Raw genomic sequence first — 27,696 nt, 5'->3', positions numbered from 1 at the left:
GACTGGGGCCCTTCCAACCTTTTCTGAGAAGTTTGGAGGGGAAGCTGGTGCTGGGGAACAAGAGCTCTTTCTGGAGAGCCACTTTGAGTCAGAGCGTGGTTAAAAGAGAAGCTTAGAGGGGCCTGCAGGTCTCTGTTCTTCCACCTTGGTAGCATGGCCTGTGGACTGTGGGCTAAGGTGAGAGGACAGCTATGGGGGTGGCACCTCTGCAGTGACAGGGGGAGAGGTGGTCACTCTTGAACAGTATGTCACCATGCGAGCCACACCTGCTCTGGGCGCTATGCTGGGCCCAGGGGATCCAGAACTGCCTCGGCTTGGCTGGGAGCTGCAGAGCATTGTGGGGTGATGGGGCATGTCCCATCTGAGTTGTCTGCAGACCCTGAGGACTGCCTTCTGTTTCCCTCTGCAGTGATGGGTCTTTCCCCTATGACCCTGTCCCTTGGCAGCAGAACACCAACCAGCCTCCCGGCTCCCTCTCCGTGGTCACTACAGTTTGGGGAGTGACCAATACATCCCAGAGCCAGGTAAGAGCCTGTACTTCTCCCAGGCACAGCCCCTCCCAAGTGGGACCATCCTCAAGCCCTGGGGCCTTCAGGTCACCATGCCATGCCAGCCCTCCTTGTCCTCCCAGGCTCTGCCCAGCCGAAAGGACCAACACTCAGGGCATACCCAACTGTGGACATGCCTCCCCCTAGGATGGGTCCGAACCTGCCTCCAGAGGGCAGCAGCTGGCCTCTGGGCACGGCCCCATCCTAGTGCCTTTTTGGGGGAATAGTTTTCATCTGACAGACAGCAGGAGGTTCTTCCACGACCCACCTTTACTTTAGTTGGATAAACAGAAGAACCTTCTGCGTGTTAATGGCCTCAGGTTTTCAACATAAGGAGTCTTTGACCCTGGATGACCTGGGTCAGATTTCAGCAAAATATTGAGCCTAAACTTGTGACAAGCCCATGGTCAACCCTCCGTCCCACTTTTGTGCCTTTCTCTTTCCTCCACTCCTTCCCCACCCCCACAATTCCACCAGGCCTCTGCCACGGCCACGAGGAAGGCTCAGGGCTAGTTGCTACCCAGGAGGGAATCATTGGGTTTACTTGTGGTCTCATGCCACAGACACCCCTTAGCCAGGATCCTGCCACCCTCCATTGCTGGCAAGTCTGCTTCTCTTTGCCTTCACAGAGCAGCTGCACAGGGCCTCTGTGTGGCTGACCCTGTGGGTGTCCAGGCCCCTTGAAGGAATGGAGGGTTCAGAGGTCCAGTGCCTTCCTGCCTGCTGCTTGGTGCAGGCTCAGCCTCACCTCATTCTGGCACAGGCCGAGGTTCTCCTATCTATGCTGCTTCCAGGCTGGGTTTCCCCCTCCGATCATTTGTATGCTCTAGGAACAGTAAATATGCCCCCCTTATTTTCCTTTTCCTCTGTTGTCTTCTTTTGTTTTCACTCCACTACCCCCCCCCCACACACACACACTTCTTTTTCTACTCCATGTCATTTGGGGTACCTGCTTGGTTGACAACCACTCTCTCTGCCAACAGGTCCTTGGGAATCCTATGGCCAATGCCAACAACCCCATGAATCCAGGCGGTAACCCCATGGCATCAGGCATGACCACCAGCAACCCCGGTCTCAACTCCCCCCAGTTTGCCGGGCAGCAGCAGCAGTTCTCAGCCAAGGCTGGCCCTGCGCAGCCCTACATCCAGCAGAGCATGTACGGCCGGCCCAACTACCCCGGCAGCGGGGGCTTCGGGGCCAGGTGAGCAGCGCCCTTCAGAAGCAGTGGACAGCCCGGCTCCTCTCCCCAGTCCAGGCAGAAGAGTAATTTAAATCCCAGCGCCATGCTTCCTGGCCTGCAAAGTATGGGCAATCCCTGGCACTTCTGTCATCCTCAGTTGTCCCATTAGTTGAAGGGAAACAGTCATCCCCCGTTCTTGGAGCCCGTGCTCCCCAGCACAAAGCAGCTGGGTGGTGTTTGACAGCTGTCAGGCCCGTGGTGATAGAAGGATACCATTTCTCAAAATGACCCTTCTCCTCGTCTCTTTATAAGTCAGAAGACACTGAGAGAGCTGAATCAGGGGAGTTCAAGAAAAGCTCTAGATGGGGGAAGATCAGCCCTGCCATGCTTGGTTATGGAGGCATAGCTATGCAGAGGCTGAGAATGCCCTGGTTCAAGAAGAAGGGAGGAAGGGCAGGGGACTGCAGTAAGGCACTCTGGAGATATGGGTGGGGCAGAGATGCCCATGCCTCTTGCCACCCTGCTCTGTCCAAGACCACTTCCTGGGCCTCACCCCTCCCCAGGGCTGACCAAAGACCTGCCAGGTGGCAAAGTAGGGCTTGGCTTGGTGGTTAAACGCAGTTGCCAGGCACATCTGGAGCTGCATCCCCAGCCTGCCATTCACCTCTGGAGACATGGGTATGTTACTCAGGTTCTCTAAAACTCGGGGTCCTCCTCCAGAAGATGGGCTGAGTAGGGCAGCCGAGGTGCGGTGATTTAGTGCACATGAGAGTGAGCACTGGCCAGCACCCAGCCAGGTCTCCAGGAACACAGCGGCTTAGTGATCACCAGGCAGCATGAAATGGCCGCCAACCCAGAAGAGGCCGCTGTCCCCTCTGGGCTCTGAGTCTAGACACCTCCCTCATCTGTGAGCTGGGGGCAGGAAGGCCTAGAATGGCCTCATCCTCTTTCTCCCAGCCCAAGGCTTGCTATGGGTTCATCTTTAGATTCAGGCCAGTCTAACTCTTTCCTTCTCTCCCTCGCAGTTACCCTGGGGGTCCTAATGCTCCTGCAGGCATGGGCATCCCTCCGCACACCAGGCCGCCTGCTGACTTCACTCAGCCGGCAGCCGCCGCCGCAGCAGCTGCAGTGGCAGCAGCGGCAGCCACAGCCACGGCCACAGCCACGGCCACTGTGGCAGCCTTGCAGGAGACGCAGAATAAGGATATAAACCAGTATGGACCGGTAAGGGCCCCGCTAGTCCTGGTCCAGCCTCACCCATCAGCCAGGCAGACAGCCCCTGAGAAATCAGAGTTGGGGTGTTGGTGCCTGTGGGGCCATGTGTATTGAGGGAACTTATGGGGTCAGTACTTTTGGAGTTTTTTGGAAGCACATGGAGGTTGTTTGTTAGGATATGGGTGCGTCTCGTCTGTGGTTGGGTGTGACGTCGTGGGGGTGTTTGGGTGCCTGTGTGTGTTCTGTGTGGGTCAGAGGCTCCTGTGTGTCTGCATATGGGAAGAGATTCCATATCACTCTCTGGGCCCCTATTCTGGGACCCAATGTCTAAAATAGCCTTGTCACCAGTCTGTCCCCTGGGTGATCTCTGAAGGCCAATGTTCTAGTCAGCCTGTCTGTGAATTCTGCCCAGGTCCTAGCTTCAGGGGGCAGAGGTGGAAGCTGGGGCCACATCAGACTTTGTGGGTAGAGGGTGTCTCTCCATTGGCCAAGGACCAAAGGGGCCAGGGCTACCAGAAAAGGGGCTCCTGCCTCCATCCTCATCCACCTCCATCCTCCCATGCCCCTCCCCGCTCCTGCACCCTCTTCCCCCCACCCCTTTCCTGCCTGCCTCCCTGGAAATGCTGCCTGTGCATTGGAGTGACTGCTCCCCACCTCCTAACACTTCTTGGGCTGCATCTTTCCTGTGCGGCCTGCAGAGGGCAGCACTGAGCCCTGGAATCTGGCAGCCCCTGGGGGCCTGGGCACCAGTGCATCCACACAGGAAAGTGCCCCCCACCACCACCCTGAGCCTCCCACCTCCCCACCCTTCCCTCCCTGCACTTTCAATGCATGTGGCATTTTATTCTTTTTTTTTTTTTTCTTCTCCCGTTGAAGGTCTGTTCCTCTTTCCAGATGGGTCCCACCCAGGCGTATAACAGCCAATTCATGAACCAGCCCGGGCCTCGGGGGCCTGCCTCCATGGGGGGCAGCATGAACCCTGCAAGCATGGCGGCTGGCATGACACCCTCGGGGATGAGCGGCCCTCCCATGGGCATGAACCAGCCCCGGCCACCTGGCATCAGCCCCTTTGGCACACATGGGCAGCGGATGCCCCAGCAGACCTACCCGGGCCCCCGGCCCCAGTCCCTTCCTATTCAGAGCATAAAGAGGCCATACCCAGGAGAGGTGAGTGTGACAACAGGCAGGTGGTGGGTAGGGTGGGAGGAGGGAAGATCCTGGGACTCAAAGGCAAGGGGATGTGGGCAGTAACTTGAAAAGGGCATGGATCAATCTTTGGAAAACCTGGGTCAAAAGCTAGAATCTAAGGAGCCAGGTGCTCCTGGGTTAGGACCAGCTCTGCCATTTCCCAGCTGGAAGACCTAGAGTAAGTCACATCACCTCCCTGATGCTCAGCTTTTTATTTATGATAGGCAGTGACACTCTAATTTACCTCCTAGGGCTGCTTGGGGACTTCAGTAAGGAAACATACATGAAGCTCTTCACCCTGGGCTAGTATGGGTGGGCACTTAGCAAGTGTAGCCTCTATTAGTGTTATCTTTTGTCTCAGCACAAACACTAACTGGGTCACTTTGGTCACCCACACAAGGGCTTCTCCACTTCTCTCCAAGAGTGAGAGATGAGACAAAAAATCCTGTGAATATCTAAATGCTAGGCACATCAGAGAAGCATGTTTCTTGGGGCTTGTCTCTGTCAGTAATCAACTGCTCTGTCAGGAGGAATGCTGCCTCTCAGGCTGCCCAGCCAGCTCAGCCAAGGTATCAGTGAAGATTTAGGGAAATAAAATCCACACTTCCTGCCCTCCAGGAACCAAGACTTCAGCAGGAAAGATAAGGTCTAAGCAGCAACCCACAATAGAATGCACAGCAGATGTATAGAATTCCACATGAGGTCAGAGGAGGACTTCTTGGAGGGGTTGTCACAGGGCCTTCAGTGAGTACTCTGGAAATGAGTTGGCAGCAAGTGGCCTGCCTGGGACAGCTGCAGAAGACACAGGGACCCTAGGATTCTGACCTGGTACACACTACTCTCAGGAAGCCTGCCTTGATTTCTCACTTGGACAAAGCCCCTTTCAGAGCATTCATCCCAGTGCTCTGCATACACGCCTGTTCTCAGGTGGGTTTCACCCCCTTTGTCTCAGAACTGTGGCCTTCAGCTTGGGCTCACAGAAGCTTTAAAGCTCAAAGACCTTAAGATCCTTGAAGATCCGAGATTCTCCTCAGCATCCACCCTAGCTCAGGTTAGAAGGTGGCTTGGCCACTGGGGAAGATGTCCTGAATCCGGGAGGGGCAAGATCAGAGACCTCCACAATCGCTAAGGAAGCTGGATCAAGGCCTGATAGTCCTTCATGTTGGCACCAGTTCAGGGAAGGGCCAGAGAATAAAATTGGCTCTTGAGAGCCTAGCTGTTCTCAGAGGACCTCGAGCTGTTGACTTCACTTCCGTGTGCAGCCCCCATGTGAGTTCTGCACCCTCTCTCAGCCCCCTCTGTGTTCAGACTCCTGTCGTCCCCATTGGTTGGGCTATAGATGCATCCGTAGTCCAGTCAGCAGGGCTGGAACATTCACAGAAAAGGCAGTGGGATTCCTGGTCATTAGCCTGATGTCACCCTGCACCAACGGCAGTGTCATTTTCCCTGGCTTGCCACACACAGCAGGGCACACCAGAGGCTCTCGATTACTTTTACTAAACCATCTACCCAGCTACAAAATGCCTGACTCGGGGCTGTGATGTTGGGTGGTCACAGCCTGTGAGGCCTGACCCTGTCTAGGAAGACTAGCCTCCTCTCGTAATGGCATGCTCATAGAATCTTTCACTTGCTGGACCCTTAGGATGAGGTCTCGAGTCAGGTCACCTGGTCCTTCACAGGACCTCCTTCTCTAGTCTGGTGGGCAGGCCCCAGCCTCCACTTCCACTCCTCCAGAGATGTGGCGGGGACCTCACTGTCACACAGAGCAGCCATCGTGTCACAATGCTGTGAGCTGGACAAAGTCCTTCAGCACTGACACACAAATCTCCCATCCTCAGGTTCTTTTATTCATTGAACAAGTATTTTGCCCTCAGGACCTTCCTTCATTCCTTGAGCAAGTATTTATTGAAGGCCTGTTCTGTTCAGACACTGGTCCATCTTCTGGACCTCTGAGACCAGATGGCAAGAAGACAGCTAGTAGATGATAAGTTTCAACAGACAGGGAACTAAAAACCACTGACCTCTCAGGACATAATGGCCTGGGGTGTTTGGGAGGCAGGTAGCCCTGATGGCCTCTTATCTTACACATGGTACCTAGAAGGTAGAGACCAGCATGAGCAGAAGTGGCATTGTCACCTTGTAGATCTCCAAGGACAGTGACCCTACCCTTCCCTTCCTAGAGCTGTCGCCTCTTCTCTCAAGTGCCTCTTCCGAGAGGGGTTGTCTTGGCCCCTCAGCAGCCTGGTTCTCCTGACATCTGCATGGAGGGTCCAGAACTGAACATTGGTGTGTCCTGCACAGTAGAGTACAGGAACTGTACCTTCCAGAGTTGGCTTCAGAATTCGGGTTGGGGCAGGGAGCGGGGGGTCATCTTTCTGGAGCCACATCCTGTTTTCGTTCCCTGTCACTTACCAAGCACTAGAAGAGGACTTTAGAATCGGGTCTCCCTCATAATGGCATGAGCAAGAGGCTCTGAAAGTACCTCCCGGGATTCATGGGGTGTGGTGCTTTGAGAAAGACAACTTTGAACAAGATGGGCAGAATATAATGTGTCTGGATGTCTGGGCAAGAAAGAGCTTCTAGCATCATCTGCTTTAGCCTCTCCTCTCCAGGTGGGGAGGGCATTTCATGGGTAGAAATCAGTGGGGACAAAGAGGAGGTGAGGCAGTCCTGACATTCCAGTGAGTGGCTTGGTTGAATGACTTGGTTCTGAAACACTGATGAACTTTCCTCCCTCCTTTCTCTGCCACCACAGCCCAACTATGGAAACCAGCAATATGGACCAAACAGCCAGTTCCCCACCCAGCCAGGCCAGTACCCCACTCCCAACCCCCCACGGCCTCTCACCTCGCCCAACTACCCCGGGCAAAGGATGCCCAGCCAGCCGAGCACCGGGCAGTACCCGCCCCCCACAGTCAACATGGGGCAGTATTACAAGGTGAGCCCCATCACCCCACATCCCCATCCCCACCTGTGCCATCTAGGCCTTGAGTGTCCCCTGAAGTCTCCAGGAGGCAGGCAGAGATTTCTGCATGTGTCCTGTGCTCAGAGCTATGCGTACAGTGACTGAGATGTCAGACTGGCTTTTCTACGTTCCTATTCTCATGGGTTCAAATGACAAGTTTTCCTTCTCCTTATACTGTTACAGTACATAAAGATAATAACAATAAAGGAAATCCTTTTTTTAAAGAAAAAGCACCCTGAATTTGTTAACATTTTATTCCAAACTTTGTTTCCTCTACATGCATGTGGACATCAACATGTTATATAGTTATTACGGTTATAATTTTGACATGAAATCGTAGCATGTTATTTATTGTGACAGTGTCTCCGTGGTTCTCACATCCAATAGCTGCCTAACATTCCACTGAGATAATGGTGCCATATTTTATCTTTCTCTTTCTATTGGACATTGTCTTTTTTCTGATTTTACACTTTTGAAATAATACTGTGATAAATATCTTCAGGTATATAGCTTTTTCCTTCTTCGGGATTATGATAAAGTACATTCCCCTGAGTGAATAAGATTCCGGAAATATTTTACATTTACTTGCCAAGGAATCATGCCAACTTACAGAACCATCGCCATGTGGGGTTACTAGTTTTGCTCCAAGTTCACACTAAGTGTTTCTATTTTTGTAAACTCTTTTGCTAAATTAATAGTTATAGACCAAGCATGTTGAAATGCTGTCCCCAGAGGGTAACCTGCTCTACCCTTACCCTGATCCCCACCCCAGCACTGGGTGAGGGTCGGGGGCACTCCTCCCAGCAGATTTTCATTACAGGAGGCAGAGCAGGTTTCTGGTCGCTTTTCTGCCTTTTACTCACAGCACTGTTTATCTTGCTTTAACAGCCAGAGCAGTTTAATGGACAAAATAACACCTTCTCGGGAAGCAGCTACAGTAACTACAGCCAAGGGAATGTCAGTAGGGTAAGTTCCAGTGTTCGTTTTAGGACTATAACCCACGTGCCATTCCTGCCCCATCCTCTGGATGTTAGCAGGGCCTGTGGATGGGGGTGCACTCTAGAGTCGCCTGCTCTGGGGCACAGAGATACCTGGACAGAGAATCTGCAGCTCTGGGTGGGTGGCCCAAGGATAGGTGTGGGCCTGGCCAGTCCTGGAAACAAGTAAGGGCGGGGACAAAGAGAAAGGAAGAGGAGCTCCTGGGGAACCAACTACCCCATGATGCTACAGACTCAACTCCATCTGGGGACCCCAGTGGGCTAGGGTAGGGGAGGAAAGTGTGGCCTAGAGTCATGATGCGGGCAGCAGAAACCCTGAGCTTAATCCAGCTCTCCTCTCATTCCACGGTTATATTTAACAAGTCCTCCAGCACCCTGAGCCTGGGTCCCCATTTGTCAAATGGGCTAGGGTATCTTGCATCCCCCAGGTAGAGGATAGGGAGACCCTTCCCAGGCCTGCTTGTCTTTCAGTGAGAGCGGAGGCCTGAGTGCGACCAGGAGGAAGGTGTTTGCTAGGGGGTTCTCCTCCCTCAGCAGAGCAGGGCCATAGCCCTAGGACTCTGGGGTGGTTGGGGTATATGTCACAGCCATGGCCCCTCCTATTGCTATGACCCCATAACTTATGTGTGGTTTCTCTTTCCCTCCAGCCTCCCAGGCCAGTTCCTGTGGCAAATTACCCCCACTCACCTGTTCCAGGGAACCCCACACCCCCCATGACTCCTGGGAGCAGCATCCCCCCTTACCTGTCCCCCAGCCAAGATGTTAAACCACCCTTCCCACCTGACATCAAGCCAAATATGAGCGCTCTGCCGCCACCCCCAGGTTAGTGCCCCATTCTCCCTCCCTGTCTCTGGCCAAGAGCCAGGGGCCTTGGAAGTTGGTCTGCTTGTGGGGGCTGGGCATGTGGAAAGGGGAGGGTTTGAGAGCAGGTAAGCCCCACCCAGAAGGGAAACTGAGCTGGGGCTGAGCTGCCAACAGCCCTCTTCATTTCCTGCCTGAGTGCTGGGAGGAAAAGCAGCTGTGAAAGGGCTGGGAAGGGGAGCCTGGGGCTTCCAGAGCAGGGAGCCTGTGGGTGAGAGGGGATGCAGAGCCCAGATAAGTGAGATGTGGGATACGGGGGTGGTCAAAATGGGGTCAAGTGGACTAGAAGAAGTGATGGGCTCCCTGGTGTGCACTTGAGCACATAGCCCAGCTTCTGTGGCCCTGTCTGCACCCACATCTGAGTGTTCCTCTGAGCGGGCAGCCAAGGGTGCGTGTCATGTGGGTGAATGAGTCCCACTCATGGTCCCAGAGCCCATGGGTCTATGTGCCCGTGGTGGCCAGGGGCATGTGGCTCACTGACTCCTCCCCCATTCAGCCACCCACAACGATGAGTTGCGGCTCACGTTCCCTGTGCGGGATGGCGTGGTGCTGGAGCCCTTCCGCCTCGAGCACAACCTGGCTGTCAGCAACCACGTCTTTCACCTGCGGCCCACAGTCCACCAGACACTGATGTGGAGGTGAGTGTCAGGGTGGGAGCACAGGCCCCAGCTGGGCGGAGGAGAACCCACTGGTGACATCCCTGAGCCCTGGCATTGCCCTGGACCACTGGTAACAGCATCTACCTGCCACCTTAAACTATTCAGCATCATTGACTGGACCCTCTATGTGCAAGGCTCAAGGGATGTCATGGTTTAGGGGAGACAGACAAGCACCCTTGGCGTAGTGGCCCAAGGGCAAGGGAGCAGCTGTCACTCCCCCCAGTTCTGAGAGAATGGTCAGGGACAATATCCCAGAGGAAAATGTGGCTAGCTCAGACCTGAAGGCTGAGCACAAGGATGTTCGATCAGAGGCCGTGAGCTGGCAAGAGGAACTTGAGAGTGGCACATTGTGGCTAGAGCCAGGAATGTAGAAAGATGAGGCTAGAGTAGAAACAGGGTTAGGTTGGGGAGGACCGCAATCCCTGCAGATTGCAAGGGGCTGGGCACCAGGTGGGGCTGCTGCTCAAACACCAAAACATGCCGAACTGCATTGGCTGAAAGTCCCCTGCTGGACCAGGCCCTGTGCTCCATGCCTTCTACACCTGATCTTTAATCTTTTGCATGGGCAATGCAAAAGACCAGAGAAGTTGAAAGTGGGATGTTGGGATGGATTTCAGCTAGCTTGTTCCCTCAACCACTCCGAGCAGGCTGCAGAGAGGGTCAGAGACAGCTGGGGTAGGTGTAAGGGTACAGGGCCTCAGGCAGGAAGGCGGAGAGCCCCCTGTAAAAGGGTCCTGCTCACCCGTCCCTCTTTACGCATGAGTGCCCTCACCTGAGAGGCTTCCTGTGGGCCTGGCCACAGGCCCTGCTTAGTTTTCATACATATGTGGTCACTGTTGGATTCAGTCTTCGGGGCCCACCTTTGGAGGACTGAACTAGACATGATCCTGGCCTGGGGTGCATCTACCGACAGGAGCCTTGGGGATGAACATAATCAGCCTTTTGGCTGGTCTTTTTTTTGTCCTTCTGTCCCTATCCTGGGGGAACAGGCATCATCATGGCCTGGAGGGCCTGGGGAGATTTTGGTCACAGCTGTGGGGTGGTTAGGATGAATGGTATGTGGGAGTTATGGTGTAAGTGGGTTATTGGGATGGATTTCAATCAGAGACAGGGGTGGGAGGAATATCCAGGGTGAGAGGGGAGAGCATGCCGAGGCTGGGAGAGTAGTTGCAGCCAAGGATGGGGTCCTGAGGAACTCATGCGGCTGTGGCAGATTAGTGGTGTGTGGCCCAGCCAGGCATCATCAGGGCTATATGCAGCCCACTGGCAGAGCCACCCTGAGCCCCACCCTGTCCCCAGGTCTGACTTAGAGCTGCAGTTCAAGTGCTACCACCATGAGGACCGGCAGATGAACACCAATTGGCCGGCCTCAGTGCAGGTCAGCGTGAACGCCACACCCCTCACCATCGAGCGTGGTGACAACAAGACCTCCCACAAGCCCCTGCACCTCAAGCACGTGTGCCAGCCGGGCCGCAACACCATCCAGATCACTGTCACAGCCTGCTGCTGCGTGAGTGTCTGGGCGGGGCTGAGAGCTCATCGTGGGGAGCCTGAGGTCCTCTCCTCCCTGGTTCTCAGCTTTGTGCTTGGGTCTTCGTCCCTGATCTCACAGCCACTGAAATGGTTTTTCAGAAACACTCCAGAAGTGTGCAGTCGTCCACTAGGGCTATGGAATAAAATCCAAACTGGGGTGGGACTCGAAAGCCACCATGCTCTGGCCCTTTCCCTTATCCTACAGCCTCCTCCTGTTCTGCACTTTCACCTCCACTTATTCCGGTGGACCCCTCTTTTTGGACTCCTTCCCCATGTCTACCACCTTCTTCCATCTTCCTCTTGCGAAATTCTGTGTCCCTCAAAGCCTCATTTGCAAGAGTTTTTATATTCTTATCACCTTTTTCCCAGACCCGACTCTACCAAGTCTGGAGTTATTAACTCTCTCTCTTCACTCAACCCACTCTCTTGGAATCACGTATGTGTGTGTGTCCCTCCAACCTGTGACTCATTGCTCTAGGACCATATCTAAGCCACGCCTCTTTCCCCAAGAGATAAGGCCTGGCTCACAGAGCTTGCTTGGGGACCTTCATGAAAGTAGGTTGCCTGCCCTGCTCTGCTCTGGGGGACACAAGAGAGAGGAGCTCTGATCCTTCACTGTGAGCATCAGGGCTCTGAGGCCCCTTAGAGATAGGAGTCACAGGACTAGGGATGCTGTCAGAAAGAGGAGCCTGAGAGGGCTTGTTGAGGTGTGCAGTCCTGGAAGGTTTCCTGAGGAGTAAATACAGGGATGCCGCCCTCTGGGAGAAAAGGTAGAGGGCAGATGGTGGGGCACAATGGTTGGCAAGGTTAGGAAATGAAGCAGGCTCCAGTTCTGATGCCCAGTGTCTCATAACCAATCCCGGGGTGTTTCAGTGTCATAGCTTTGTTAGCCTACAATAGCGACAGCTATTCCTAGGTGGCGAACCCAGCCTGGGTCACCTGGCTCACAGGTCCCAGGGCACATCTTTGTCCTTGAAGTTCTCTCTCGCTCGTCCTGGGGGTCCCACTCCTAGAGTACATCAGTGTGGACATGGCCTCTAGGGGCTTTAGGGTATGGGGCATCCTAGGCCTGCAGAGTCTGCAGGTGGGGAGGGCTGTGGGGACCCTGGGGCAGGGCTGAGCATCCACTCTTCCCCGCAGTCCCACCTCTTCGTGCTGCAGCTGGTCCACCGGCCATCCGTGCGCTCTGTGCTGCAAGGCCTCCTCAAGAAGCGCCTCCTGCCCGCTGAGCACTGCATCACCAAAAGTGAGTGTGAGAAGCAGGCCCCAGCCCACTGTGAGCACCTTCCACTGGGACTGACCTTTGGCTCTGTACACAACACCCCAGGGCCCTGAGTTCCTTGGCACCGACTCCCACTCCTTCTCTGGGACCAGGGGAATAATCAGACAAGTGCTATACTTTAAGAGCTGGTGGGAATCTTGACCCATCTAGCTCATAGCACAGTATATGTGAGGTGGATTAAAACAAAACACCATGGTATAGACAGTCCCAGCAGGCTTTCTGAAGGTGATCACCTAGAAAGATGGGAGGAACTGGGGAAGGGCCTCTTCCCTGGGAGGGAGGCATGGGGTAGATTCCAGGCTGGCCTCCCAGCCCCAACAGCGCATGTCTACCTCTAGAAGAAAGGACTTGGCTCAGATCCATTCCTTTGGAGGAGGCCCCCGGTGACCACTCTGAGGTGCCACGCAGGGAGGTGCACTGCTGCTCCTCTCTTTCGTTGTGCTCCTTCACTTACCCCCTGTGCCCTAGAATCCTGCCAGGCAGTTGTCCATTCCCATTTCCGCACCTGCACAATAAGTGCAAAAGTGCCTGAGGGGGATGCACTGACCCAGAAAATCAGTGAAGTGCGAGACAGGGTTTCTACAAGTTTTTCAGAAAGTCCCCTTCCTGCTGAAGACGGACCTCTTCTGCAGAGACTGGGAAACTGACGTGGCCACCTCCAGGGGCACATGCAGTCCACACGTGTTGAATGTGGGGACTGCCATTCCAGAGTGCTAGGTGGCCTGGGGCATTCAGCAGTCCAGGCTCCCTTTTGACTACGTCAGGATGTGCCGCAGTCATTCGTGTGACCTCCCAGTTTTGGAGAGGTGGAGAACCAGGGCATGTTTCAGCCACATGAGAGCATAGGGGGCGTGTGCAACACTGCCCTGCCCTCCTCATCTGCCTACCTGTGCCTCCTGCCCTGCAGTCAAGCGGAATTTCAGCAGCGTGGCAGCCTCATCAGGCAACACGACTCTCAATGGGGAGGACGGCGTGGAGCAGACGGCCATCAAGGTGTCCCTGAAGTGCCCCATCACATTCCGGCGCATCCAGCTGCCTGCTCGAGGCCATGATTGCAAGCACGTCCAGGTGAGCCATCCCATAGGCGCCACCTGGAATCTGGCTATGATGGGAAGGCGTAGGCAGAGGGGTAGCAGAGCCTATCTCTGATCCCCCCCGCCCCCGTGACATCTTGATCATCAGCAGCTGATTTCACTCACTCACTTTAGCCATCATTTATCCTTTGAGCATCTTCTCTGCATGCTCAGGGCTAGAGCCCAGGGGGCTACAGAACTAGATTTAGATAGTTCCTGCCCGGTCAGATGTCAGATGCCAGCTGGAAATCCCGCACATATGGCCAGGGCTGGTTCAGGACCTGAAAGCAGAGATGCCTCTGCCTGATTTCTGCTGTGTTCCAGGTCCTTGCCCCGAGCAGATACTCAAGAAATGGGTGGAATGAGTGACAGTCACGGTTTGGGTGGCTACAACAGAGCATTGTGCAAATGCAGTCAGCCCAGGGTGGCGAGATTCACTGGGCTGGGGCTGCTCAGGGAAGGAATCCCAGAAGAGAGGTGTGAGAGGCCATCCCCAAAGAGCCTGGGTTTGAGCCTGCAGAGTGGGCAGGAGGGAGAGGCTCTGGGACTTCATCCCCATCCTTTAACACAGCCTCCTGAGGACTTCCTAAGGAGGCAAGAATCTCCCTCCTTCCCTCCAGGAGAATATGGTGGGCACAGTGGACATCTACTTGCTTTATTTGACACACACACTGATGAACTGGATCGCACGTGTCCTCAGTACCTGGGCTGGGCTGGTGGGAAAGCCAGAGTCCACACTGTCCCCAGCCTCAGTGAGAGGGGCTATCATAGGCAAGATCAGTTAGGGGCGGCTACAGGGGAACCATGGAGGCTTCTTGGAGGATATAGGCATGGGAATGGTGTGAGGAGGGTTTGGCAGAGGCGTGAACAAACTTGGCATGGCAGGTGTGCTATATGAGCAGCAGAAAAACGACATGATCATCACACTACCCAACAGCCAGCCCTGGATGTCTCCCACCATGTCTCCCTCCCTGGTGAGAGGTCTTCATAAGGGTCTCAGGGGCAATTGCACTTGCATTGAGTCTGTTTCTAAGTCCTGATCTGATCTGTCTGTCCATCTGTCTGTCTGTCGGCCTCCACAGTGCTTTGACCTGGAATCATACCTGCAGCTGAATTGCGAGAGAGGGACCTGGAGGTGTCCTGTGTGCAAGTGAGTGACAGCCACCTCAGCAGAGCTCCATTGACCTCCTCTTGGCCCTGCTCTTTGAGGTCCAGCCACCTTCATTTTGAGGTCCAGCCACCCTCATCTGACCTAAAAGCTAAAGAACCCAAATACAGCAGAGAGGCTCAGATGGTGGAAACTGTACATAATCCCTTTGTGTCAAGCTGTCACAAGGCCACCCTCTCAAGTTAGTGCCTATAATAGTGACCAGCAGCAGGGATGGTGTCATTATAGTGACTAGCGGCAGGGATAGTGCCATTAACACACAGGGGAGGGGTAGCTGTTCCCTCGCCCGCCAGGGTCCAGGCGCAAAGACCAAGCTCTTTCCTCTCCTTTTCCAGTAAAACTGCTCTGCTCGAGGGCCTGGAGGTGGATCAGTACATGTGGGGCATCCTGAATGCCATCCAGCAGTAAGTGGGCCTCCCCGGCTAGGGGCACATGGGGCAGGGTGGGGAATGCCAGCCTGGATTGAATAAGGTGAGCACTGAACACCCCTGATACCCCCAACCCCTTCCCCACAGGCTGGCAGACCACTTTCCTACATTTCTCACCTTTCTGGGAATTTGCCCCTGGGGCTTCTGTACATGCGGGCAAGTAAACTTTCCAGAACGAACCAAACTAGGCCAATGCTCATTGCCCTTGGCAGCCACATCCTGGGTGGAAGGCTCCAGGGCCAGCAGCCACTTACTTTTCCTAGCATTAGTCTCTCCATCTCTCAAAAGTAGTAAAAATTCCCTACACCTTTATCGTAGGCAGAGCCTGGAGAGAATGGGGGCAGGGGGCCTGGGCAAGGACACCTCAGTGTCTATTTGCCAAGCTGGAGGCTCTTATGTCCAAAGCTCAGCTCCCTGAAGCCTCAGTTCTGTCCCCTTGCTCCTCGCAGCTCCGAGTTTGAAGAGGTCACCATCGACCCCACGTGCAGCTGGCGGCCAGTGCCCATCAAGTCAGACCTACACATTAAGGATGACCCTGATGGCATCCCCTCCAAGCGATTCAAGACCATGAGTCCCAGCCAGATGATCTTGCCCAATGTCATGGAGATGATCGCAGCCCTGGGCCCTGGTCCATCACCCTATCCACTCCCACCTCCACCTGGGGCCACCAGCTCCAATGACTACAGCAACCAAGGTAGGTGATGCCAGACAAGGAGGACAGCTCCAAGTCCCACAGAAAACAGGACTTCTGTGCTGGTGGTGGCAGGTGTTGGGTGGAGGGTGTGGTGTGAAGACACAGAGGGAACATATACCCCCCAAAACAGCCCTATGTCACTGGACTTAGCGGTACAGTGGTCTGTGTACCGCCATCGTCTCATCTCTATCCAGCTTCCTGGTTCCATCTGGCCCTGTGGGTTGGTGTCCAGCTGGGAAGCATGACTGAAGAGCTGCCCTGTGGCCCAGCCTCCTGCCTTTCCCACCCCACCCTGATCAGCCTCCTCTCCTGACTCCTGAAACTCCCAGGGACGGCTTCTTGACTCTGGGCAGACAGGTGCCAATCCCAAGCCTTCAGAGCCTGCTTTGCTGGGGGCACAGCTGCCACCTCTTCCCCAGTCTGAGTCCTCACTAGAACCAACAGAACACTCTCACCTGGAGTTCTCGTCCCTCCCCCAGCCCTTCCCTGTCTCTCTGTGACATCTATATTGCCCCTATCCCTGCAACTCTCACACCCTCCCAGGGACAGACTCCAAGGGCTTGGAGCTCCAGCCTTTGGCTACTGAGGTCACCATCACTACCCTCTTATTCTCTGCTGCCCAGACCAAGCTTCACCTGTACTGCCCTTGGTTCTCAGAAAGTACCTATCCCCTCAAGCACAGAGGGTGACAGCTCCCCGACAGGATCCTGCTGTTAGGTCTCCAGCACTCCTGGATGATTACAGACCTAGAGCGGTTAGCCCACGCAGCCAGAGTCCACAGCATGCTGAGGGCCCCGGCTTCCCAATGTGCTAGTCTTTTGACCTCTGGTCACGGCCACATGCTGGATGGAGCAGTGGCCAGGAAGACCTGACAGCTGGCTTCTAAGGGCATCATCTTGAGTCTGAAGCTTTCTTCATGAACTTGGCAGATGTCGACCTCCCCTTCTGGACCTGGGTTATCTCAGTGATGAGGTGCAGCCATGTGAGAAGAAGAGGTCTGAAGAGCTAGCTCAGAATATCCTGTGGAAGGCTGAGACTGGGGTCTCATTCCACGTCCCCCCCACCCACCCAAAGGAGCCAGGCCCACCCCTTTCTCCCACCCTGCCTCTCCTCACAGCTGTAGAACAGCACATGCCCTGGGGGCTAAGGCCCCCTGGAGAAGGCTGCATCACTGCCCCATTGCACAACCCAGAGGCTAAAGCTGCAGGAGCCTACTCTGGCCTCGCAGGAGGACAGGACTTGGTTCTTTAATTCACATACTGCCCGTCCCCCTGGGTTGGCTGTCTACCCTCTAGGTGACCCTCCGACCCCCACCATCTTGTTCTCTCCCAGGCAACAGCTACCAGGGCCATGGCAACTTTGACTTCCCACATGGAAACCCTGGCGGGACGTCCATGAATGACTTCATGCATGGACCTCCCCAGCTCTCCCACCCCCCGGACATGCCCAACAACATGGCCGCCCTCGACAAGCCCCTCAGCCACCCCATGCAGGAAACTGTGAGTACCTCTTCTTCACCCTACCTCCCCACGCCCCCAGCGCCTGTGTTGGGCTGACGGGCAGAGGGCTTTTATGGGACCTTTCTAATGTTTGCCTAGTTCCCTCCTAGACAAAGGGATGGACTGAGAATTGGGTCTAGGGGCTCAGAAGGAAGTGAGAGGCCCAACTGAGGCTGGATCATGGCCCATCAACGTCCTTGGACTTACCCATTTGACCCAGGATATCAGATTCTCAGGAGATGGGGAAAGCTTCAGTCTCTCCCCACATGCACACGTGTATGCATGCACACCCCCATGTACAACTCCACCCCACCACCACGTGCAAGTCCCTCATTTACACACAGTCTCACACCGACTTACTATAACCCCAGCCATCTAGAATTTTGTTCCAAGTCCAGGCTCTTAGTCCCCAGAGGTCCGAATCCTTGGTACTACTGACTCTTACAAAAAGAAATGGCTGGGAAGTCTACTTACCCTGAGACTGTTTACTTCTATGTTTTACATATTAACATATACTCTGCATTGCTGAGAAGGCCTCTTGCAGGTAAAGGTTTCTTGTGCCGGCCAAAGGCCTCCTTTTCCTGTGGTTGCGGCAACAATGGTAGGAAGCCTGGCCACCTCTTGAGACCTCAGCTAGTGAGCACTGGATGATTTCGTTTGATTTAAGATTCCTAATCCTGTGCTCTGGGCCAGACCTTGTACCAGCTGTAAGCAAGACGGACACAGGCCTTGTGCGAATGGAGCAAAAGGTCCAGCAGGGCCTGGATGGGAAAAGAAGTTGGGGTTTTGGGAAAACTGAGGCCTGAAGGCTGAAGTCTGAGGCCTTGGTGATTCTGTCTATTTCTGATCCCTCACCCTAGGGAAGAGGAAGAGTGGGAAGAGGGTGGTCACTGAGGGCCTAGCAGTGGATCCTGGGCCATACCAACTAGAGAGGAGGGTCCAGGGCTTCCAGAGAAGGGTCCTGTTTGGTAGCAGGGTTAGATGGTCCTACACCAGAAGGTGCCACTCAGGTCCTCTCACCCGCCATCATGTGGCTGGAAGGAAGGGGTCTCTGGATTATACTTGTTCCATATTCATGACATGGAGTTGGCTCTGCCACTGGGCCAGGGCTGTCTGGCCTGTGGGCCACAGCCACCTGATTTTTAGTGACAATGGCAGCTAACCAGGAACCCAGGTGATGGGGCACTGTAGCAATTTTCCCTCACAACCCCAGAATGCCAGATTGGAAATAGCTGCTTTCGTGGGGGCTTCGGCCACATTTTTACAAGTTACTTTCTCTGCCTCTTGGGGCTTCTAACTTCTGGGTGCCTCTCTCCTGCCCGCCTTCCCCCACTCTGCTCCCCAGAACCTCAGCATTCCACACACAGCATTTCACACCCACACGCAATTACATCCTGAACCTTCACAATTCCAAATACTGGAAAATGGCAGCAGGATGCCATATACTTCCTGTGTCCAACAAAGCTTTCTCCTGCCTTGTTAGCTCTGAATCTGTGTTCTTCAGAGGGACCTGCACCTACGAGTTGACTTCACAGCTTCCCCCCCACCAGTATGCACTGTCTTTCCGCATTTCTGGGCTCTCTCTAGATGGCAGCTGGACCCAGAAGTACAGATGTACAAAGTTGGGTGGTACAGTCACAGATAAACTCCGCTCACACCTCCCCCAGCGGAGCACAAAGCTGGGAAGAATTCCCGTGCGCGCAAGGACTTAGGAGAGAGCTCTGACAGGTGCTGGTTTGCCCAAGGACTCTCGCATGCCAGGTGACAGGTTGACAGGCCTATCAGCAGGTCCCCGAGAGCACCTGCCGTTCAGGTCCTGAGACAATCCAGAAGATGTCAAAGTCAAAGAGGATGGCTGTGTGCAGCGACTGTCCTGGGGTAGGCTACCCCAGAACAGACATGGTGGGGCATCCATACGTGTGGTCGGGGGTCAAAAGCTGGCCTTATTGACAGCAGTGGTGGCCGTCCCTCCAGCCTTTCTTGGTCCTTCTTACCTCACGTGCACCCCACACATGGTGCCTAGGGGTTACCAACCCCATGGTGTGTGGTCATTCTCTATTCTCAGGACCCAAGCTGGAGGGTCACTGTGCTATAAGGGGCCACCTGGACCACGGGCAGAGGTCAGCCCACAGCCTCTGTGGAAACAGCTTTCAGGAGAAACAGGAAGAAGAACTAGGGTCTAGAGAAAATCAGGAAGGGTGCAGCTGCCATTTTCAGATTCGTAAAGGAAAAAGTAGTGTTTCTGTGGGGCCCAGAAGATGGGGAAGGGAGGGACATACTAAAAACCAAGGAGTCATTTGGTCACCGGGCTGGCTACCGTTTGAAGCGAACGGCTTAGCAAGTTAGTGAGCTCCCCTTCACCAGTAGAGTGGAGGTGGGGGGATGGGATACCTGCCTCTTAGAGATGCTGGGAGTGGGGTGAGGGCTTGGGTTCAGGCTATTTCTCCAAGATCTGAACTCTAAAGGAAGGGTGCTTGGAAAAGCAAACAGACTAACAGGGGAAGTTGAAATCCCACCCACCACATGCTCCCCACCCATAGGCTATAATCATTGCATATGTGCAGGGGAGGGCCTGGGTCCTCTAGTTCATCTGTCGGAGAAGCACGATCTGCCCCTGCCTGAGCAAGGCACACCCATGGTGAGCTCTGGTATCCTAAGAGATGTGGAGGTGCCTGCCTTCCTCAGCACCCTAGTGGTTCAGCCTATAGCTTCCTGGGTGGGTGGCCAAAGAGTCTGGCAGTGCCAAAAGGCCCCTACTCTGTTCCTTTGACATCAACTCAGTTTCATCCTCCAGGGCAAGCAGGCAGGGCTTCTATCAAGGCTGTTGGAAGGAACCTGCGTGCCCAGTACTGCCCCGGCCTGGGGCCCACTTGGGAGGCGCAGACCCACTCCTGAGCTGCACGCCTGCCCCATGCTGTCTGTCCATGTCTGCTCTCCACTGCCCAGGCCCTTGGGGGCCTGCACCACGCTGCCAGCAGCACCCCTCTTACCTCCCTACTCCCTGGAAACATGCCCATTTTGCTTCTTCATCCCGCCCTCGCTGTTATTCATTGTGGTGGTGGTGTCCTGACTCTGGAGGTGGAGGGGCTGGAAGGGCCTGGGCCCCACTCTCAGCATCTGTGCTTGTCCAGAGCCCCTGGCCGCCTCCCTTCCGGCCCCACGTGGCCTGAGAGGTCCCTTCCTCCACCTTCCTCTGCACAGCCTCCCTGACTGGCAGTTTTGGGGGAGGACTTTGTTTGTTTCTCTGCCAAAAAAAAAAAAAAGAAACATTCAGCTTTGTAAAGGGGTGGCTTTGTTTTGGGGGTTTGTTATTTTCCTGGTTTTGTTTGGTTTTCATTTCTCCAGGCATCTCGTTGCTGTACCTCGTCACCTCACCTTTCTTTTCTCCTGCTCTCTCCTCCTCCACAGATGCCACACGCTGGCAGTTCTGACCAGCCCCATCCCTCCATACAACAAGGTTTGCACGTCCCACACCCCAGCAGCCAGTCAGGGCCTCCATTACATCACAGTGGGGCTCCTCCTCCTCCTTCCCAGCCTCCCCGGCAACCGCCACAGGCCGCTCCCAGCAACCATCCACACAGCGACCTGACCTTTAACCCCTCCTCAGCCTTAGAGGGTCAGGCCGGAGCGCAGGGAGCATCCGACATGCCGGAGCCTTCGCTGGATGTAAGTTGGGGTCTCCACTTGCCTTGGCCTGGGACTAGGCCTGGCGCCTGGGACCTGCCCGAAGAGCAGGGGTGGGTGTTGAGGGCTCAAGGCCCGGGTGGAGGAGGTGTAGCTGTGAGGGGGCGCGTGGGTGGTGGATGGGCCCAGCCAGCCTGCCTCCCCTGGCTCTAGAACCAGGGAACCCCACAACGGGGGAGCCTCACCAAGGGTCCGAGCATTCCCTGCCCCACCCTGCCAGCCCCTGCCCCCGTCCCTTTGGCCAAAGTCCTACAGTCCAGCCCTGACCCGCCTTCTCCCCAGGCCCTCCTAGAGTCCCTCTGGGCCTGGATCTGGAAGCAACACAGGAAGCTCCCTGCCCTTCTCCCTGCCCCCCTCCTCCTATCCCTCTCCTCCCACATTGAGCTTGCCATCTCCGTGTCTGCCACACTCTCTGGCCCGAGGCAGGGGAGGGGCTGGAGTGACAGGGCCCCTCTGTCTCGCTGGTGTATGTCTGTCTCCAGTTTCTTGTCCATGTGTTATCCATGCCCTGTGCTTCTGCTTGCTCCATCACTCACTCTGAGAGAGACTCCTGTATGGGGTGATAGTAAAATCAGCCTTGGGTCATGGGGGTTACTGAGGCGGAAGTGGGTGGCTGAGATGCAGGGGTCTCCAACCTTGAGACCCCGATGACCTGGAAGGTGGGAAGGGGCACTGTGAATGTAGGGGCGGGGCAGCTGGCCAGGGCTGGACAGGAAGGAATACAGAAATTGCCCCTCCCATTCCAACATCTAGGCTCTAGATTTTCAGAAAAGAGGTCTGCCCTCTCCTCAGCCACTCCCGTTCTTCACGTCACAGTCCCACTGTCACCGTTGGCCCCAACAGTGTCAGTCTTTGTAGTGAATGGGTTTCACTCAGTTGTGCGGCCATCTTGAATTCTCACCCAACTCTCCTCCCCAAACCAGGCCAAGGGTGGGGTGCTTTTAGATTTATGAGGATCTCCCATGTGACAGGAAGACTCCAAGGACCTCACAGTAGAGGGCAGGAACAGACAGTCCACAGCCTCTGCCCAGGGGCCACAGGAAAGGAAGGCATTGTCAGTTAGCCATAGGCTCGCCAAGGAGCTGCGAGCTCTTGGGATCCTGAGGTCCAGGGTGATAGGAACTGCAGGGACCACCCAACCTACATGCAAAGTAGTTTCTGCTGGGAGGCCCACTCGCCCTATAGCTCCTCAGGGAAGTGTGTTAGGGGGCCTGAGGAACATTCTGATTATGAGGAAGCCTCTTGACCCACCATGGGCCTTCCCAGCTGGTTGGCTTGAAATAAGGACGGGTGTGCCCCAGACCAGCACAGTGGCCTGGAGGCATCTGGGGACAGCCAGCACTGTTAGTTTCCCTGTTTGGGCCAGGACCCTGGGAGGCAGATAAAGGGCAAGTGAACAGACGTGGGGGTGCCGCTGCATTCCTTAACTAGCCCCTCAGCCAACACCTCATCTGGGCTTCTGTACTTTTTTTCCAGCTCCTTCCTGAACTCACAAATCCCGATGAGCTCCTCTCGTACCTGGACCCCCCCGACCTGCCGAGCAATAGTAACGATGATCTCCTGTCTCTCTTTGAAAACAACTGAAGCCCACCCTCTGTTGGGGCCATCCCTCCCCACTCTGCTCCTTCCCTATCTGTCCCCCACAAACTTTCCTGCTGGGAGCCCATGTCCTCAGACCGCCCCTGCTGCAGCCTTCTCAGAGCAGAGGGACGGGAGGGTGCACTCTGAAGGCTGTGTGGGTCTGGAGCCCATGCCCAGAACAGGCCCCGAAGATGACCCTCGCGATGGGGAGCCAGCCGGTGAGAGGGCACACACTGACGATGACTTGCTGGTCCCTCTGTGTGTGCTGATTCCAAATGACCAGTGGCCCCCAGGTTCTTCCAGTTTCTAAACTGTAACCCTGCCTCCCTGCTTCTTGGCCCAGAGCCTCCTTCAAGTGACTGAGCCTGAAAGAAGGCCTCCCCGAGACCCAAGCAGCCCCGAACCTTGGAAAAGCAGTGACAGTTGGCTGCATTGAGAACAGCCCACCCACCACCACCAACAACCACCACCACCCACCCATCACAGAAAAGCACAAACCTCTGGGAAAGAAAACTCTAGGGGCCGAGGTCATCATTTTGACCCTGATCTCTAAGCCAAGATATTGTATAAACACACTCTCTCAAAGCAGAAAAAGAGGACAAGATTCTGTTTTTGAGAGAGGGTGAACCATTCCTGCTTGGGGACTGGTGGGGAAAGGGATCAGGGCCTCTTCAGAGCAAAGACAACGAACGCGGCAGGTGGCTCCATGGCCTTTGGACTCCAGCCTGGGCCCAGCCTTGGGGGGCAGAGAGAGTGTGTACCCAGCCGTAATTATTGTGCCCTTAGTTGAGGGGCAGGGGAATGCCGCCAGGTGGAGTCAGATAGGAACAACAACTTAAAACTGCTCCAAGCCACTCCCTGTTTTTAAACAATAATGTAAAGCTACAAAGTCTTCTGGAGAAAAGGAACATTGGACTTGAACAGCAAGCAAACCATTTCTCTACATGCGTTCTGTTTCCTCCCTCCTGCTTCTCGCCCAGACTGTTACATGGGACACCCACTTCCCTCTGTACTGGTTCCCCTTTGTCTCCCCAGATGGCAGGGTGGGATGGTGGAAAGGCATGGGAAACGCGGGCTTGGGCGCACGTGCGGGCTTAGCAGTGGGAACCCCAGCATCGGTATCTCTCCGGCTCGTCTGTCCGCCTGTCCCCGTGCTCAAGGCTGCCCATGTTAGTTGGGATGTATCCACGAGCATCGAGGGGTGTTTCTGTGGCTGCCCCACTTCGCTGCCAGCCTCTCATTCCCTCTGTGCCCCTCCCCTCAAAAGCTTACTCCATACTCCTCACTTGAAGAGAAGCAGCCTCTGGTTTTCCCTCACCACTTTGCCCCACCCAGCTTACTGCTCTCCAAGTCTCCCAGGTATCTTGTACGTCCGTTCCGTTTCAGGCTCCTCTGTGCTCCCCTAAGCCACATGGCCTGGGATGCTGCTGGGCTGTCGGGTCACTTGGGTCACATCTGTAAATTTGTTGCTCCCCTCCCCTCTGCTTCCTGGGGCCCTTTCCTGCTCTCCTGTCCACCATGTGTGTGCTCAGTCTCCATCTCCCTCTCAGTGGCGGGTGGTCCCCAGCACTCCTCTGGACTTGACCGGATGGGCAGCTCCAGCTGTTGATTTCCAGTCACTTTGCCAGACGCCAGCACAAGGTTTTCTGTAGGAAAGCTGCCATTGTCCGTCCCCTTGCCTTTTTTCCTTTGTCCCGTTGTCGAGGTTTTTTCAAACAGTGTGGTGTTCAGTATGCAAATCAATTATTTTATGAATTGCTTTTGTAAATATCTTTGTGAATATTTTAGTATTGTCTTTGATAATATTCAACATTTTCATGACCTGGTAATAGCCTTTGCTGGTGTTTTTAAAATACCTTGACTCAATGACAAAGACCGAGTCCTTTTTTAAAAAAAAAAACAACAACAAACAAAAACAAAAAAGCAACCAGGGCTATTTGTACAGATGAAGGGACGAAGAGCATGGGTGGCTAAACCGTGTGTTAGACGACCAGGCCCCCCACCGTTTAGAGCCATCCCTAGTTGTCTGGTGGGGACAAGGTGGCTCTAGGTAGCATATGGCCATCCTTGCCCAGTGGCTGATAGCCCTGGCAGGTAGCCACACTGTGTTGGGCCATGTCGGAGAATTCCGCCCCAGACAGACTTACAGATGCCTTCCTTAGAAGTTCCTGCTTCCTGCCGTGCTACTTTTTCCCAGAAAGTCCTGGGGTTCATTCTCGTTTTTATCGGGCTGTCCCCACTCTGTTCACCGACCTGTCCACCGCTTCCTAGTGCAGAGGGTCGATATGCTCCCCACAGCCCCGGCCCCAGGCACCTCCCTTAGCCATCTCTGTGGAAGCCGTGGCTCAGCACCCGAGGCAGGTTTCCCGGGTCCCCTTTTAAGCGAGCCTCCACCAGCAAGTTCGGCAAAGAACTTTCCTGAACCATGGTGCCTGAAGCCTGTGCTCAGGGGATGTACTTATGGAGTGATTTTGGAGCCAGGCCAGGGAGCAAGGGGAGGCACAAAGGCATTGGGGGCTGGGAAAGCCCCAGTGGGTGACGGACTCAGATGACGACAGCCTCCCCAAGCAGGAGTGGTTCTAAACTCGGGAGATGCTTCCCTGATCCTTTTGGACAACTACTTGGAGCCATAAGTAACCTCAGCAAAAAAGAGGCCTCAGCAAGCCACTTCTCCATGACAGGCATCCAACCCAGGCCATAGGCACGTTTTTGCTGCCACTCCACAAGATGGACAGGGCGCCGGCTGGCAGGCGGGAAGGCCCAAGTACAGGCAATCACCCCATCTTCTTGGTTTGAAGCTTTACCCATGTGTCATGTTCCCTGTAGCCATTTTATTTTTTAAGAGACTTCTAATACTGTCTCCCTAATGGAAACCCTAACCCTCCCTCTTCCCCCCAGAGAGCTACACGTCTGCTCCCTCAGCCTGACCCATCCAGATAGGGCGATGTCAGCAGCAACGACTCAAAGGACGTGTGTACATATGTAAATGAGAAATAGAGACATGTTAACAGATGCATTCATTTCCCTTGGAATGTGTATTGTTTTTATTTTACGAAACAAAAAAGGCTTGGAACTCCATCTTAACGTGAAAAAACTAGATCCTGTTTGTTAGCGTTTGTGAGGTCTCCGCATCTGTCTCACTCATGTAATATACTCGGACCCTGTGTGAAAAAGGAATTTTTGTTCTGTTTTGTTTTTATTTTACCTACATGTACTATTTAGCTTCAGTGTGCTAGTCCTGCCACCTGTGTATTTTTAGGGTGCTATGGAAATGATGAAAATAAATGGGGATTTCAGAAGAAAATTGTAACCAGATTCATACTTTGTATAATTTTTGATATCATGATCGCAGGTGATCCACACATACACACATAAACATACCCACAGTGCAGCCCGAAGTGACCCACAGGAATCGTCATCGTCTTTGTACATCTATGTACAATGCAACCATTTCATACTTTAAACTGGTCAGAAAAGTAATTGTGATTTCTAGTCTTGCAAAGCTGTATGTAGTTAGATGATGTGACAACCTCTAATATTTATCTAATAAATATGTATTCAGATGAAACCTGTATATTAGGTGTTCATGTGGTTATTTTGTATTTAAAGATCAAATTATTTGACTATTGCTAGACATTTCTATACTCTGTTGTAACACTGAGGTATCTCATTTGCCCATGTTAATTTTTTTCTAAATAAATTGACAAAAACGAAGGTTTGGCGAATTAGCTATTTTGTGAATGTTAAGGAGTGGTTTGGGTGTTTTCGTTTTTGCTTTTAAACCACTACCCCTGCCTGACCACCCTGAAAAAAAAAAAAAGAAGAGGCAGAGAGAAGGGGAGAAAGAAAAAGAAAGGAGAGAGAGAGGAAGGAAAGAAAAAAGGAAGGAAAAGGAAGAGAGAAAGGGAGGAAGGAAACAAGGAAGGAAGGTGGTTCAGTTGTAGATTTGGAAGAGCCCCTGCCGTAGGTGTCCCTGGAAGAGGCCCCGAAACCTAGGGTGGGAGTGTTCATAGCCCAGTGCCCTCACCTCTGGTGGGACCCTGGTCTCTAGCCCCTGAGGGTGAAATAGGCAGGGAGAAGGCCCTGGCGGGGTGCTGGCCCATCTTGTAGCAACCAACCTGGTGGATTTTCTCCATTTAAGGAACAGGAACCTATTTCTCCTGTCAAGTCCAGAGGGCGCTGTCCAAAACATTCAGAAATGAAGAACTAGAAGCACAGGCATAACAGCCCCCGGAGTGTTGACTCAGCCGCTCTCCCTGCTGGCTGTGTCTCTCTGGGTACCCCACTCCTCAGCACTCCTGCCCCCATCTCCTCTAAGGGGACCTTGGATTTCCTCATTTCTGTGACTGCACTTTAACATGGGGTTCTGCTTCGGCCCCTACCTAGGTCACCGTTCTTACTGTCCTTACAGCCTCAGTATCTGACACAACTGACTGTTGTTCCTGTGTCTCACTGAAGTTTGGGGAAGTGAATCTCAGAGTCCAGCAGCCAATCAACGCCCCTCTTCCACTTAGCTGGGCAATGGGGAAAAAATGGCTGCTGCGGCTTTCCCTCCACAGGGACCAGGTGAGGGCAGGTGCAAAGAAGGATGGGGGGTCTGGCAGGCACCTCAAAATATATCTCCTGGAGTATGTGTGGGAATGTGTCTGGAGGGTGTGAGATCTAAGTGTGATGGTGTGTGTGTGTGTGTGTGTGTGTGTGTGTGTGTGTGTGTGCAGGAACAAGCCAGTATGAGGGGTGCATGGTCCAGGATGGGTGCATGGTCACATCAGTGAAAGAACTACCTGTGACAATTGGGTGCCTGGATTTTTCCACCTCTGGGGCTTCTCCAAGATGACCAGTTTCTCTTTTTGGTGAGAGGTGGAAGGTGAGGAGAGAAGGAGAATTTACATCAAAAGTGGAATCCTGGTCGCTAAACTACAGGCACTGCCTTCTGGCAGCATCACTAGGGTAGGAAGCATGATGCTGTCTCTCGGTGTCTTCAAGAACAGACACTCGGAGAGGAGGAGTGGGGGGCATCAGGGAGAGCTTTGAAAAAGGGACTACTACCCCCACACCCCATTGCCTTAGAGCAGTGCTTCTCTACCATCTGTCCTTGAGTGACCTGTGAAATCAGTTTGGTGGATTGTGATCAACACTT

At 54.1% G+C, this 27,696-nt stretch overlaps 1 protein-coding gene across 9 annotated transcripts in view; it reads left to right on the top strand.

Moving 5' to 3' along the window:
• ZMIZ1 (zinc finger MIZ-type containing 1) overlaps window positions 1-26,270 on the top strand; it is a 231,613-nt gene extending 205,343 nt beyond the window's left edge. For 4 of the 9 annotated variants that reach the window (XM_036222297.1, XM_016164980.2, XM_036222299.1 and 1 more), the window contains 16 exons: window positions 410-524; window positions 1,532-1,749; window positions 2,754-2,952; window positions 3,820-4,110; window positions 6,887-7,069; window positions 7,985-8,062; window positions 8,742-8,916; window positions 9,452-9,593; window positions 10,914-11,124; window positions 12,288-12,393; window positions 13,337-13,497; window positions 14,585-14,652; window positions 15,006-15,074; window positions 15,548-15,792; window positions 17,125-17,291; window positions 20,700-21,271. In XM_036222297.1, coding sequence (XP_036078190.1) covers window positions 410-524; window positions 1,532-1,749; window positions 2,754-2,952; window positions 3,820-4,110; window positions 6,887-7,069; window positions 7,985-8,062; window positions 8,742-8,916; window positions 9,452-9,593; window positions 10,914-11,124; window positions 12,288-12,393; window positions 13,337-13,497; window positions 14,585-14,652; window positions 15,006-15,074; window positions 15,548-15,792; window positions 17,125-17,291; window positions 20,700-21,128 — 2,857 coding nt within the window. In that variant the 3' untranslated portion in view covers window positions 21,129-21,271. Of the gene's footprint in view, window positions 1-409; window positions 525-1,531; window positions 1,750-2,753; window positions 2,953-3,819; window positions 4,111-6,886; window positions 7,070-7,984; window positions 8,063-8,741; window positions 8,917-9,451; window positions 9,594-10,913; window positions 11,125-12,287; window positions 12,394-13,336; window positions 13,498-14,584; window positions 14,653-15,005; window positions 15,075-15,547; window positions 15,793-17,124; window positions 17,292-20,699; window positions 21,272-22,451 lie in introns of those variants that run through there. The other 5 variants (XM_016164983.2, XM_036222300.1, XM_016164984.2 and 2 more) reach the window with 4 other exon arrangements.
• The last annotated feature ends 1,426 nt before the right edge of the window (window positions 26,271-27,696 follow it).

The sequence above is a fragment of the Rousettus aegyptiacus genome, unplaced genomic scaffold (genome assembly GCF_014176215.1).
Source record: "Rousettus aegyptiacus isolate mRouAeg1 unplaced genomic scaffold, mRouAeg1.p scaffold_m13_p_6, whole genome shotgun sequence".
NCBI classification, from domain to species: domain Eukaryota; kingdom Metazoa; phylum Chordata; class Mammalia; order Chiroptera; family Pteropodidae; genus Rousettus; species Rousettus aegyptiacus.
Note: the sequence above shows the minus strand (reverse complement) of the source record. Positions and strands in the feature narration are given on the sequence as shown.